This window comes from Sciurus vulgaris, assembly GCF_902686455.1.
Source record: "Sciurus vulgaris genome assembly, chromosome: 17".
In the NCBI taxonomy this organism is placed as follows: Eukaryota; Metazoa; Chordata; class Mammalia; order Rodentia; family Sciuridae; genus Sciurus; species Sciurus vulgaris.
Genome location: NC_136478.1, coordinates 20,588,904 through 20,603,142, shown reverse-complemented (window position 1 = coordinate 20,603,142; position 14,239 = coordinate 20,588,904). Strand labels below are relative to the sequence as shown.

Sequence of the window (14,239 nt, the reverse complement as noted above, 5' to 3'; positions counted from 1 at the left end):
ATGTGGCTTTATCCATGTTACAAGCCAAATGTTTGTTTCAAAAGTGTTCAATAATTCAGTAGTGATACACTCACACAATATATATTGGACAGAAACTCAAGTAAGGGTTAAGAATTCTTTTCATGACTACTTTTTTTTTTTTTACTTTTTTTCACATTAAGCATGTTTCTATGATGCGTGTAATACATGGAATATTTAACTGTATAAACCATAAGAACCCAACATTGACTTGTTGTTTTCAATATTTATATATTCCAGGGAAGAAGCTTAAGTTTATTTTCTTTAAAAATTAGTTCTAAAACTGAAGACTTCAAAGGGGACAAGTTATATATGTTGGAATATTTCTCCAAGATTAATGAAATTAGGGTGTCTCTCCCTTTTCCTTTCTTAAGATACATGAATCATCTTTCTGAAGTTGTTGGGAAAAATCTCTTTAGGCCACTGAAAAGCTATTACACTGTCAACACCATGGGATAAAATTACTGGTAAGATGACCACATAAATTATTATCCATAATGGGTCACTTTGGAGAATGAAAGTGGCTCTATTAAAAATTACTCTAAAACCACAGACAAAAACTAGGGCAGTCTCAGGAAGAAATAGGACACGTAGTCACCGTGGGCATTGACAACCCTGTTCCTACTGGTTTCTAGCACTCAAACACATACACATACACACAGCATTGTTATGGGATATTTAGATCTTCAGAGTTTTTAACCACTTTGCCATAAAATCACAATGGAAAGAATTTCTTATGATTCTTGGAATCATAAGAATATTCTTTGACTGCATAGTCATGAAATCTTGAGAATATTCTTTCCGTTACATCCATCATACTGAACAATGAAATGGAAACTCACTGAAAATATCAAATAGTCCCAGATTTCAGAACAGAGTAGTCCGTGGCCCACCTGATTCTTTAGGATGAGAATCTTGTGCCCACTGCACATCACAGAGAAGAGCTAGGGCTTCATGTCTGGCAGAATGACTAGCTCTGTTTTAGCTCATTCTGCCAACTCGTCTGAGTTTAACAGCCCATCACAGATAAAACAAAAGTCTGTCATTTTAACTCTATAGTCACTTCATGGTAAAGCTCTCCCTATCCTTGCTTGTCATTAAAAATGGGAATGTGTCGTTTTGTTCCGCCGCCTCTTTTTTTTTTTTAGATTTTTTCCACAACATATTGATGGGATTTGCTGTTACATATTCATACAAGCACACAATATAGCAATGATATAATTCTTTCATTTACATATCAAAGCCCTGAGCAAGCTGCCTGCAAAAGCTCTATTTTTTTTTTTTTTTTTTCGAGTGGTGAGTACAGGGGATTGATCTCAGGGGCATTCGAACACTGAGCCACATCCCCAGCCCTATTGTGAATTTTATTGAGAGACAGGGTCTCACTGATTGCTTAGCACCTCACTTTTGCTAAGGCTGGCTTTGAACTCACAAGCCTCCTGCCTCAGCCCCCTGAGCTGCTGGGATTACAGGCATGTGCCACAGCACCCGGCTGGAAAATCTCTTTGTGAACATCACCTTGGTCTGTGTTTTCTTCTTGCAGAGTCACTTTTGTGGCTTTTTGGTATGCTAATATTTTGGATGCTGGAAAACCTAGAGTTAAAAATGCTCAAAAGGGGAGAGTAATGCTGATCATCACTATTTTCCAAAATATGAAATGCCTATGTGCTGGGAAAGAAGGTGGTGATACTATATCCTCTCTCTTTCTCATTTGATTGACAACCTCATTGCTACTAATGAAAAGGGCTGAAAGGAAAACCGAATATTCTCACTCAGTTAAAACCAAAATTGAAAGCCAAGTTTTGATAATGTTTATTATTTTCACTCATCGGTTCAACAGTTGTTTATTGAGCTACAGTATAAGCTGGAAAGTGTTCTAAGGGTTGGGTGTGCAGAATGAACCACACAAACCTCTGTCTTCACAGAATTTTCATTATAGTAGCATGTGTCTATATATGTGTGTGTGCAAACAAATATGCAAATATCAAGTATATTATCAGATACATGCAGTGAAGGCAATAAGACAAGGGACTAGGGAGGGTCTCAGGGGGAAGGGTGATATTTTATATAAGGTGGTCAATGCAGGGTCTTTTGAAGAGGTGACATTCAAGGAGAGCAATAGTGGACATGAGGAAAAGCATGGCCATCTCTGCACAGATAAATGAAAGCATAAACAACTGCTCTGACTCAGTGGCTGCTAACTCACCTTAGAGTTCAGGTTTCCCTTAACTGAAAGATCATAAAGCAAGAGAGTCATATTTTCTTACCATAACCTCTTTTGCTCCTCTACCTCCTTTTCTTTCTTTTTCTCTTTTCAGTGCTGGGATTGAACCTAGGGAGGCTTCACCACTGAGATGGGTCCTCAGCCCTTGTTATTTTATTTTGAGACAGGATTTTGCTAAGTGACTGAGTTGGACTTGAAATTGTGATCCTCTTGCCTCAGTCTCCTGAGTTGCTAAAATTACAGGTGTGCACCACCACGCCTGACTTATTCCTCTGTCTGTTGAAGCAACTTAAACTACCTTCTGGAATTTCAGTTCCCACAGTTATAAATAGGCTGACTGGACAGTATTTGTGTCCCAAATTCTCAGGACACACTTAAATTCAATATCACCTGTCTTTCCCAACATGTTCAAGGAATAGACATGCTATTTTCCTAATATGCATGTATCTTTAAATAGCTTATTTTTATCAAAACAAACATATTATAAAAGGAAGCATAGAATTACTACTATGAGCAGAAGGTTGTCACTTGGCATGGAAGGTGACTGCACCAATGGATACGGAGAAAGTGAATCACTCTACTGAATCCCTGCTAGACATATTTGCCAGGAAAGACTTTTAAAGTGTGAGATTTATCTCCCTTTCCGCAAGAAAGGATTTTACCATGTTTAGACATATAAACCTGAATTGGGATTTATCCCATCAAAAGGATCAACAAAAATCACTGAGATGCCTAAGGAATCAATAATTACATCCTGAACATCTGCAATATAATAAGCTCTGTACTAGGCTCTGGGATATACTGTGAAAAAAAATGGCTTTTTTTTCCCATGGAGCTGACGTTCAAGAGAGGAAAGAGGTTGGCTGAACATAAACAAAGAAAGCCTTATACAAGGAGAAAGAACTGGACAGTGACATGGACTCTGCAGGGAATGACAGAGGAGCAGCATCATGAAAGGAGGCTGCCTCGGATTGGGTGGTTGGAGAAAGCACCAGAAAGGGAGAGTGGATCGAAACACCAGGAGAACAACGCACGACCACCTGCTCTGTAAATTACACTGGAATATCTTTTCTGCCTTTAAAATTTCTTTTTATTCAATGTCACTTAACACTATTTCTTCCAACCTCTGGCTCTGCAGAAACGCACATTCCCGTATTGGTAAACACAGAACCTCACAGCCTGGACTCTGGGAATCCCCGTCTCTGTGCTGAGGATGAGAATGCAGTGATTGATTGGGCCAGGGCTGAGCCAGGATGACTCCTGGGGTCCCCATCCTGATACAGCACAGATACCATCTCAATCTCTTCCGAGGCAGCTTAAAGCCTGCATGGGGGCTGCTGGATCAAAGCCTTCAACAGAGAAGCCACAGCATCCCTTAACTTCACACTGCCATCTGAGTTTGTCTTCTGAATCTCTTGCAACTGCAGGAAAGATCTGGTTGATGGTAGTAAAAAGCCCAGAAAACAGCCAGGCAACAGCCGCAAAGCCACTCACTTCTGTAGCCAATTTTACATTTGCTTTTGATTTCCTGACCTAGATCAAGCTTTTCTGGAATTCTTAGAAGCTTGCCAGAGAGATGACATATCCCCACCTTAGGCATAGAGAAAAGTTTCAGAAATGGTGACTTTCCCAGGGCTCGCCAGTCAAACCAATGACGTGATGGCATCATAGGGATCTGCTCAATGCACTGGGACCCAATTTTCTCTAAATGTGTTGGGTGACTATCCAGGTAGGAGAGCTCACCATGTCAAATCTAAAGCCAGAGCATCCTAATGGTACTGTCAGAACCTAAGGGGTGGAGAGCCTAGACCAATTCTCACATTTCTAACCTTAGAATACTCTAGGACTTAGAAGAGGGAGAATTCATTCCCTTTTCCCCTCATCCATCCATCCTTGAATCCTTCATCCTTCCATTTTACACTACTCCTATTCTATGCTGGGAAACCTAAGTTCAGAAAAGAAGTAATAGAAATTCCAGGGAGCCCATTTCTAATTCTAGAGCCCCTGGACTAGTCTGTAAGGTCAGCATGATCAAACTGGCTACCTCTTTACTAATTCACAGAAGAAAGCAATTTGAAAATCCTATTTCCAAGCACTATTACTTCCTTCACATCCCAGTTAATGTTTGGGGGCAAGGGAGGAGAGAGAGAGCCATTACCATGGTATAAGATAATTTCCAATTGCCTGAGTATTAAATGATAGAAAAATCGTACCAAAATTAAGCTTGTTAGAGTTGATATAAAAAGTAGTATTCTAATTGTATGTCTTCAAATCTAAATATTTTCAAAGACATATATCTCTACAGAAAGGGAGTACTGGTTGAACACAGTTTGAACAAAAATATCTACAATATGAAATTTATTGTGTTGGAGATGTCAAAGTTTGCATAGTTCTTGACAAGCTCACTCAAACTTCAAATATTATTCAGTGCAATGGCTGTTATCCAATTACATACAATTCATAACCATGTGAATTGATTTGTCTTCTGAAAAAATATTTAATTCCTGTTTTATCCATTGCTTTGCCAATAGGATGTTATGCATCTTAGTCAAACCTAGGTGAATCCACTGACTAGAACCTTTTATCTTTTTAATAATCGGGGGTGGGGAAATTGTTCATCAGTTCTGTCTTAACCATACTGTGGTGTCTTAAGACATCTGTCTTCTGTTTTGGCTCAGAACAGAGCCAAACTGATAGAGTAAACAGATAGAGCAAACTGATTTCTGTAGAAAAGAGAAGAAACAAGAGGCATGAGGTGATAAATTCCTTTTTTTTTTTTTTTTTTTAATTTTGTTCTGGAGCCTCAGACTGGGAAAATAATATAGACACTAAGAATATAATTGCTACCTTCTAGTAAAACCTAGTAATCGTTAGTGGCTCTTGAAACATGAATTCATTTATTCTTCACTACTGCTGGTAAAGTACGGACTGTTATTTCCGTTGCCCATCTGTGGTAAACAAAATTCAGAGAGGGCAAGATTCATGTCTGAAGTTGCACAGTCAATGTTGGAGCCTGGCTTTAAACATAGGAGGATATGGAAGGTCACATCCAGCGTGGGATATACTGTCTTCACTCCTGAGTTGCGTTGAGCTCTATGAAGGCTGAGCCTTGGATTGGTGTCTCTGTGAACCTGCAAGAGATGACCACATGCTGCCCGTATGTTTCTGGAAGTGAAACAGAACAGAAAGGCCTATTAAGTCACTGTGAACCAAGAAGTTCCTTCTAAGTAGATGGTGGCCAGGAAAGTCAGTTCTCACTCCCAGTTCACTAAGAAGTGACAAGGGCTCCAGACCTCAACCTTCTCGTTTTACACATTTTTAATGCGATAGTGAAGATGAACTATTGAACTTCTTTATGAAACATGATGCAAACAGCTATAAAACAAAGAATCAGTTTCTTTCATATTTGATTTTCAACATTCAGGGCATAGGAAGCATGAACCCCAACAGTACAGCCTGTGACTCTGTCCCTTGTATCATCTTAGACTTGGAAGGCAGCTGAGTCTTCAAGGGTGACTAGACCCTGTTTCCTGCCTGGTAAACAGTTACTGAAAGTCATAAATTGAACATGTAGAAGGGGTAAGGACATCCCCTTCCAAGTCCTTACCCCTAACTGCTCAGCTCAATCACTGATTGTGAGGAAAAAACAGTCATTGCCTTTGGCTTCTTTAATCTTAGTTTACAAGAGAAATCTTCTGACTCAGGGGGCACATATGAGATTCTTTCCCATCCAGGTGTGACATCATTTCCTGTGCATGTCTTGGAGAGATGCTTAACCTCTCTGGTCTACAATGGACTTCAGGCTAAGGTGGTGATCAGTGCACATACTTTGTCTTCTCATAGGAACAGTATATGGATTCTGCGTCTGGTACAGGTCTCCCTATAGTATGAGTTCAAAAAGTTTCACTAATTGAAGAGAAGAATTAGCAAATTAATTGATATTCCCTTCTTATTTTTCAAAGCATTTGTCATACAAAGGTAAGGTTTATGTTTACTAATTATCTTTATTAATAAAGCTAAAATCAGCATTACTCTTTAATACCAGAGGGACTTTACCACTGAAACAGTCTTTTGAAACCTAATTAGAAGAAACACAGCCACCCCTGTGGCCTCAACTCCTGCTCTCCGTTCCCATTCCTACCTCTCCAGTGAGCTAGATGCAATCCGGTTTTTATGATTACCTACTCGGCAGGTCCTCTTTCCTCTGACTGTCACACAGATATCTCTGACTCCCATGTCCATTCAAATATAATTCAGCTTCTTCCTCCTGAACCCATTTCTCCTTTGCCCATCACAATTCCAGACCCCAAGGTCATGACGGACTCAAATTCTCAGATAAGGAAACCTAACATCACACTGGCATTGTCTAATCACCCATCAAATCCTGATAAGGCTGCTGTGTTGGGAGTCTTTCATTTATGCAGTGAGTGCTTACTGTGCACCTGCGAGGTTTGGGGCACTGTATAAAGAAGTGGGCATACAATGGCAGGCAGGGAAACAAAGTCCCTGCCTCTTGGAGTTTACAGTCTGGTGGGCAGGTCAGATTCCCACCCCGCCACACAGAAAATCCAATAAGCAAAATCAGTTGAAAGAATGAAAATCGGTACAAAGAAAACCAATCGAGGGTGACCGACCTCAGATATGAAGGGAGCACATTTTGTTTGTATGGGGGACTAAAAGACAGCCAGGTATTTAGGAGTAGCTCACTGAAAAAGGCAGGCAGGACTGAGCAGGATTTGGAGCAGTTTGCCTGGTCCTGGTGAGGCAAAGTAATCAAGTAAAGGGGGTGGGATTTATTTTATGACTTGGGGAAGCTAGAGGAGAAGTTTAGGTCATGAAGTCATGTGATCTGAGCTGTGCATTAAAACTCTCTCTCTGATTTCTTCCTGGAGAAGAGATTAGGAGGCACGGAACAGCCAGGAGACAGTGTTAGTGTCCCAGGTCAGCAAAGATCATGGCCCAGACCATGCTGATGCAAGGGCAGAGCAGAGAGACCTCTGTCCCTCTCCATACCTGATTGACTGAATTATTTCAGGTCCTCGTGCTATATCATTTTGACCTTCACAAGAGCCCTCCTGGTATGGCTCTAGGCTCATATGTGTCTAATCTGTGCTTATCAGATAGACTTGGCCACTCTTCTGCTCAGAGATCCCAGAAACCCACCCTGATTCCCATTGTCCTATAAGGTTCTCACAGAGGTGAAAGGTGTGATCCAGGTATTCAGGAGGAATTTTAGATACTCCTTCTCAGGTCCCCTCTGATAGGTAAGGCCATGCTCTCTGGGCACCATGAATATGCAATTGTAATCTTCTCCATGTAGATAACATTCTGTCTTATCTTCCCCATCCTCCCAGGACCCTGTGGATGCAACCTAGCTAAGTGCAAGACTCTTCAGTTGCCACTTGGGGCATAACCTCACGCATGATCAGGACCTTGCCATCTCTTATCACATCTTTCATCTTACTGACTCTTCCCCTCAACCTTGCATTGTCAGAAGAGGTAGATGTGCATAAGGATAAGAGTTGGTTACAAGACAACAGGGTACAAATTTCAGTACAGGGCTTGGAAAACTGAACCATGTCCATGAAGGTATCAGAATTCACACTGCATCCTTAAGTAGCTAGTAGGATCTGCAAAATAAGATGCCGATGAATGAGCGTATCAATGAATGGATGGGTGAATGACGAATATAAACAATGCACATTATTCGAGAGCAAGAAGAGAACAACATTCCTCTTTTTAGGTGCATCAATGCCATAAAGCAGTGATTACATTATACTGAGGGAAAGAAGGACCACTTAAACCAAGATTGCTTTTTGTATATTCCAAATGAAAAAGGACTCCACTAGTCGGGAAAGACATTTTATTTTCAAGCTTCTAAGAGGGTTCTACAAACAATAGAATCTTAAAGTAAAAAAAGGAAAAGATTTTTTAAAAAAGAAAAAAAACAAGTATTTTTAACTACTGAAAAGTAGACAACCTTTAAAAAAAACTGACATAAAAATGTGAAAATGTCATTGTCAACTCTATTTCAAATACATTCCTAGGGGGGGAAAAAAAGGATCGTCCACGGTGATAGGATTACTTGTTACTTACAGCTGTATACTGTATATGTGGTTAAGTGCTATTCATATTCCTTTTGAGTTATTTCTTCATAATTCAGTTGGAGATCTGTGCAAATCTAGCAAAATATTCTTTGGATTACAAAAACGATATAGAAAAATGAACACAACCTGCAATTATGGAAGTATCGAGAATGTGCGATCCTTCACCGAAATGAAAGATTCTAAAGTGACATTGTCCACAGATTTCATTCCCTTGAAGTGTTCAGCCAATTTGATTTAAATGCAAAGTAAAAGGGGAGTGAGCACTTCATAAAAACATTTCTCTTTGTATGCATTTTGACTGAGTCATAAAAATAGTATATAACAGGTAAATCAGGAAAGGTTAAAACAAACGTTCACAATAAAGAAAGGGGGAAAAAAGACAATTTAAAAATTGTCTGCAATCCAAGAAAAGACATGTGCCCTGGGTTTAGGGAAGAAAAGGGAAAGTGCTTGCAGCATGACTTCGTGTGGTCCTTCCCCAAGTATTGCTTTGTCTTGACCTGTGGCTCAACTGTGCAAGTGAAATGTCCTTCACGTAAGTCCCAATGCCCAGGAAGCTAGAGGAGACTTCAGGTGACTCACGGATCAAATGGTAACACCCTCAGAATCCAGCATGGTCCCTGCTCTCCTTTAGAGCTTATGGCCCAAAGCATATTCTAAAACAAGGGTTTAGAAATGATTTGCCCTTTCTCTTAGCAAAATGTAAAATGCCACATTAAGCTACATTAAAAGTACAGGAGGAAAAAGGAGTGATTTCAACTGCCAGAGTCTTACAATAGCCTGGTAAGATTAACATCAAGAAAAATAGAATAACATCGGAGTGTGGAACAAAGTTAATTTTTGACTCTTTCCTCCTTTAACTTCCAAATGTTCAGGGTAAGGCGCAAAATACATACCTTGAACATTAAGAGTCCTGATAGTTTTCATTTGTCTCTCACAACCATGAGATCATTAATATACAAGATAAATGCATATTATAAAACGCATATTGCGAAATCACAGACGGATCTAGATCTTTAGTATCCTCCTTTCCTAAAAGATGTGTGCGAAGAGAAGTCAGAAGGCTAACGCCAAGAATGTACAAAAAAAAAAAAAAGAGCTTTACATGATCTTACAGAATTTTGCCTGAAAAAACATTTGTAAAACATATTTGACTTTAAATAAACAATAAAAGCAGCAGACAGACTACAACAGATCATAAATAGGGTTATTAAAAGATCACAATTAAATTAGAAATATAAATGGATCATTAGAAATCCTTAATTTCTTTCAATGTTAAGAATCAAACCCAGAATTAAAAAAGAATCTTTTTTTTATTTCAAAGGTTGCTTCTTATATTGAAGCTCATATTAAAGCAACAGTACAATGTTCATAAAATATAAGTGTGATGCTGTAACATTTTCTTACATGTCAGAATACTGATATTTGTATGTATACTAAAATAAGAACTTTAAAATTGTACAAATAGATACATTAAAAATGACATAGAAATAGGGCGCTTCTCACTGAAACAAGACAGTTATATCTGGCACGTATTAGTTTAAGATGAAAGTAGAAGCGAAAAGATTTACAAGAATCAGCAGTAACAAGATTGATGCTCAAGAGACATAATTGTACATTGTATTGTACATACATCGTATGGGTTTAAGCTGGCTGAATATTATATATTTCAAGTTTAAAAATGCACTACATAGAGAGTGTCCATAGTTTAAGGCGAAATTACAGCTCAGAACTGTTGTCCTTTCTAATTTTGTGGAAGCTTCTTTGACAAATTAAAAAAAAAAAAAAAAAAAAAGAAGACTTAGATGTTCATAACACATAAACAATTTCCCTTCATTGTAAGTTCACCGTTAGACTTCTTAAATATTTTGTATGCCAAGTGGTTTTTCTCTAGCGAAGTTGATAAACAACTTCAATATTTGCCTTTTTTTTTTTTTGTGGGAAAAGGTACTTCACAGTATTTACCACTTTGATGTCCTTGCAGTTTTATTAAATGTATCCTCTCTGTAAAACTTTGCTTGTTTTAAATGAGCCTTTCCTTGATTTAAAAAAATACCTGTTTACACATCTTCTAGATTCTTGAGAACGCCAGACACAGTTCTTAAGGCCAAATTTGTATTGTTATTGTTAAGAATCGTCATCAAAAGTGTCTTTGGAACCATACAAGTCCGCTAGTTTCTTAAAACGAGGTCCCCAGTTCTGTAGATAGTCGTAGTCCAAGTCCGAGTCGGTGGTGGCCGACTCTAAGGAGCTCAGGGACCCGGCCACCGAGCCCCTGCCCTCGTAGCCATAGATTTGGATGGAGTCGTACGGGGGAGCCGTAGGGTCGTTATCCGCCTCCTGTATTCTGGTGTTGATGAAGTCGTCCACGTCCACGCTGTTGGGAGCTGGCCGGAGCCCAGGTCTGGGCATGTACTGGTACTCGGGCTTGATGTCTTTGCGCGGGATAAATCCATTGATGCCGTCGGGGTTCTGCAGGGTGGCGATGTCAAAGGCTTCGGTGTCTTCCTCCCCGCCTCCTTCGTCATCGTAGGTGATGATGTTCTCACGGACATCCTCCTCCTCAAAAACAATCAGGGGTTCTTTCTTTTGCCTTCTTAGGGTCACAAACAGCACTACGATGACTGTGGGGAAAGAAGAAGGTGGTGAGCGCAGTGAAATCCAGTTTCCCTGGATTCTTTTCCCAGAGTCACCAGGCTTCCCATGAACCTGAAGTAGGCCAGTGGGAAGGGCAGCTTTGCCTGGAATCCCCAGAAATGTGCAAAACTGCCCTCCAGGGGACGGTCTCTGCAAAATGCTGCCATAAGGACATTCTACCCAGTGGCTTGGCAGGTTGGCACTGTTCAACTTTTTTTTTTTTTTTTTTTCAAATGAATCCTGCAGTCATTTTCCTAAAAAGCAGGACTATACCAAATGTGTTGGTCTTCAATCTCTTAACAGGGATTAGGGCCACTTTGCTTTTTGCAAAGGGAAGGGAGTTGCCATTCCCAAGTTTAACAGTGAGGACATTCAGAGAACTCAGGAACTACCTCGCTACAGGAGTTAAAACTAGACACTTCCCAGAGGTCTGGGGAACAGCATTAACCCTACTCTACAATAATAAGAGACTATCGTGAAGGTGAAAGGAGGGGACACTTGTAAAGATCCCAGGAGAAAAAAAAAAATCCTACTTAATGGAACATAAAAAAAAAAAAAAATAGTGTCATCTGAAACCACAGATGAAGCAATCTTATCTCTTCCCTGGGAGAGGTATTCCATTCAGTGTGGGCAACTAGGAGGAATGAGCAGAGTCACCCATAAGGAAAACTCAGAACCCACTTTCTCCTTTATCCATTCCCTCTCCCCATATGCTCAGTTCAATCAAGAGGCTTCTGCAATGTTTTTTTTTTTTTTTTTTTTGGAAGACTCTCCCAAACACTCTGCAAGACTTGGGGTAATGTCTGTGGCTGAATTTGGCAAGTGGACAGAGGGCCCCTCAGGGTCTCTGTGTCAGAGGATGAGGGATTGAACTTGCCTGGACTTCCTGAGGTCCTCAGAGCTATGTGCCTTTTTCTGGAAGCACTTTTGCCCACCCAGATTTTTTCACTTTCTTTGATTGACTGACTCTTTTTGATCTTTCATTATGAAACATATTTTGGCATCCTGTCCTGACATTACACATGGCTGTTGGCATCTGTTCCATCTATTCACTGAACCCTGTTTTACTATCATCATAACATTTGCCACATGGTTTATACATCTGTCTCCCCTGGTGTCACTTCTTCAGGGATCCCTCTGACTGGAGTACCCCTTTCATCATCTAGAAACTGTTTCTGTACCTGACATTTTTGTGACATCTTCCAGGATGATGTGTCTGACCTTCTCAGGTGATGCAGGCACTTTCTACTCTGTGCCCAAACTACCTTTGGGTCATGTCCCTATCATAGCACTCAAGGTGAGCCTCGATTTAACTGCCCAGGAAAACCTTCCTTGACAGACTGTGGACTCATCCAGCATAGAGATTGTGCATAATTCCGTTTATGCCTAGCAGCCTAAGATAGGGCCTGATCTCTGGTACTACTCAACTATTTTTAAACTGGATTCCCTGTCCCTCACCCAATGGAATCAGCTCAATCAATTCATTAAATGGAGAGAGAAACATCTTGGAAAAAGCATAAGTTTGGCGTCAGATGTACTTGTGTTTGGAGTCTGATTCTGTCACTCAGTTCTGAGAGGTTGGGACAAATGATCTAATCTTCTGAGGCTCAGTGATGACAGAGGTAGTACCTGCTCATTGAGTTTCTACAGAGGGCATAGACAGAAGAGGGGCGCCTAACTCAGCTGGCAAGTGGAAGAAAGCACCCAGCGTCCCCATAAGCTGAGGAAGCACATGCATAGATATTGCAAATAATAATGAGATCTAGCTGATATACTTCCCTTTCCTAGAGTCCTTCATATACTGTCATTTGCCTCGTAATGACCCTTTCTGCCCCTTCTGTCCCTAACCTTTCTCCTTCCTCTTGTGGCAAAAAACGCCTGCACATATTTCATGTCACTGCCTAAATCCTTCATCTACAAAACCCTCTCTGATGTCCCTCCAGCTCCCAAATGGCTTCTGCTACCCAGTCCTGTGATATCCAGCAAGATGCTCATCACCAATTTGTCTCCCCTCTATTAATGTGCTTCTTCAACTTCATGCTCTGCTACTATCCCATGAAACTCATGAGAGTTGTTACTCCCTGTTTTTTTTTTTTTTTTTTTTTTTTTTTTTTTTTTTTTTTTTTTTGTATTTATTATTATTTTTTCATCTTAAAACATCCACAGTACCCAGTGTGGTCCTGGTAATCAGCTGGGATTTGAGAAATGCAAGTGTTTTCAAGGATGTCGATCTGCCTGTGCCAGCTCACCAGGGAGATTCCTTACCCAGGAGGATAACGATGCAGGCGAGGATGGCGATGAGCGCCCCTGTGCTCAGGCCGGCGTTCAGGATGTAAGCCTCCGCGTTACAGGAGAGCAGCGCCCCGTTCACGTCGCACCCACAGACTTTGATGGTGAGGGTATTGGTGCTGCTCATGGGTGGGATCCCGCCATCGCTGATCACTATGGGCAGGAGGTATAGATCCTGCTTCTGCCGACTGAAGCCTCCACGCCGGGCATACACCCCTGCCGTGTTATCTGTTGGAAGAGGGGAGACAAGGTGTGCTTCCATTTCAAGACCATTCCAATCACTGTTGCATTCAGCTTGCAAAATTGGAAAGCGCTCTTGTCTTCACAAAGGTTAACAACCAGAATCCTCCCATTTGTTCTTTAACCTAAGCATCTACAAAGGCTGCGGTCATTTGGCGTGATAGGAGCACACACTGATTTCTCTATATTTGGGGGAGGGGGCTCAGAAATTGGCTCTTTTGGATTTGGTCTGGACAAAATGCCCTCATTGGCAAGAAAACCACACCATTTCAGCTCCCAGTGTTGTCCCCTTTAATCAGACACAAAAGTATGAGCTTCATTCATACATACCCTGTTAGCATAGCATGTGGTTAAATATTTAAGTGAGTGTGAGAACCAACAAAAAAGCTTCTTTCTCATGCTTACCTCTGTTTTACTTCATAAAAAAACATTTTGGCAATTTGTGTGTGTGTGTGTGTGTGTGTGTGTTTTAAAGAAATTCTAACTCCACCCTCAAACCTTACCCAAATTGGAGACTGACTCATGAGTCCCAAAGGATATAACATCTTTATAAAAGAGAAAATATTTTATAAACCTTCAGGCAGATTCAGAGCTTCTTTGAAATGCAAACATCACCAGTCACCTGTTCTAACCTCTCCGCTTAAAAAGATTGTTTTCTCTGTTGTCCACATTACACAGCCCACCTCTACAAAGTGGACCATGGGCTACTTTCTTCACCTAGACT

At 40.5% G+C, this 14,239-nt stretch overlaps 1 protein-coding gene across 1 annotated transcript in view; it reads right to left on the bottom strand.

The window, feature by feature from the left end:
* Positions 1 to 9,645: 9,645 nt before the first annotated feature.
* Positions 9,646 to 14,239, bottom strand: part of CDH11 (cadherin 11) — a 150,528-nt gene continuing 145,934 nt past the window's right edge. Inside the window, exons 12-13 of the mRNA XM_079116983.1 lie at positions 13,252 to 13,503; positions 9,646 to 10,973 (exon numbers count right to left, since the gene is read on the bottom strand). Coding sequence (XP_078973109.1) covers positions 10,477 to 10,973; positions 13,252 to 13,503 — 749 coding nt within the window. The 3' untranslated portion in view covers positions 9,646 to 10,476. The remainder of the gene's footprint in view (positions 10,974 to 13,251; positions 13,504 to 14,239) is intronic.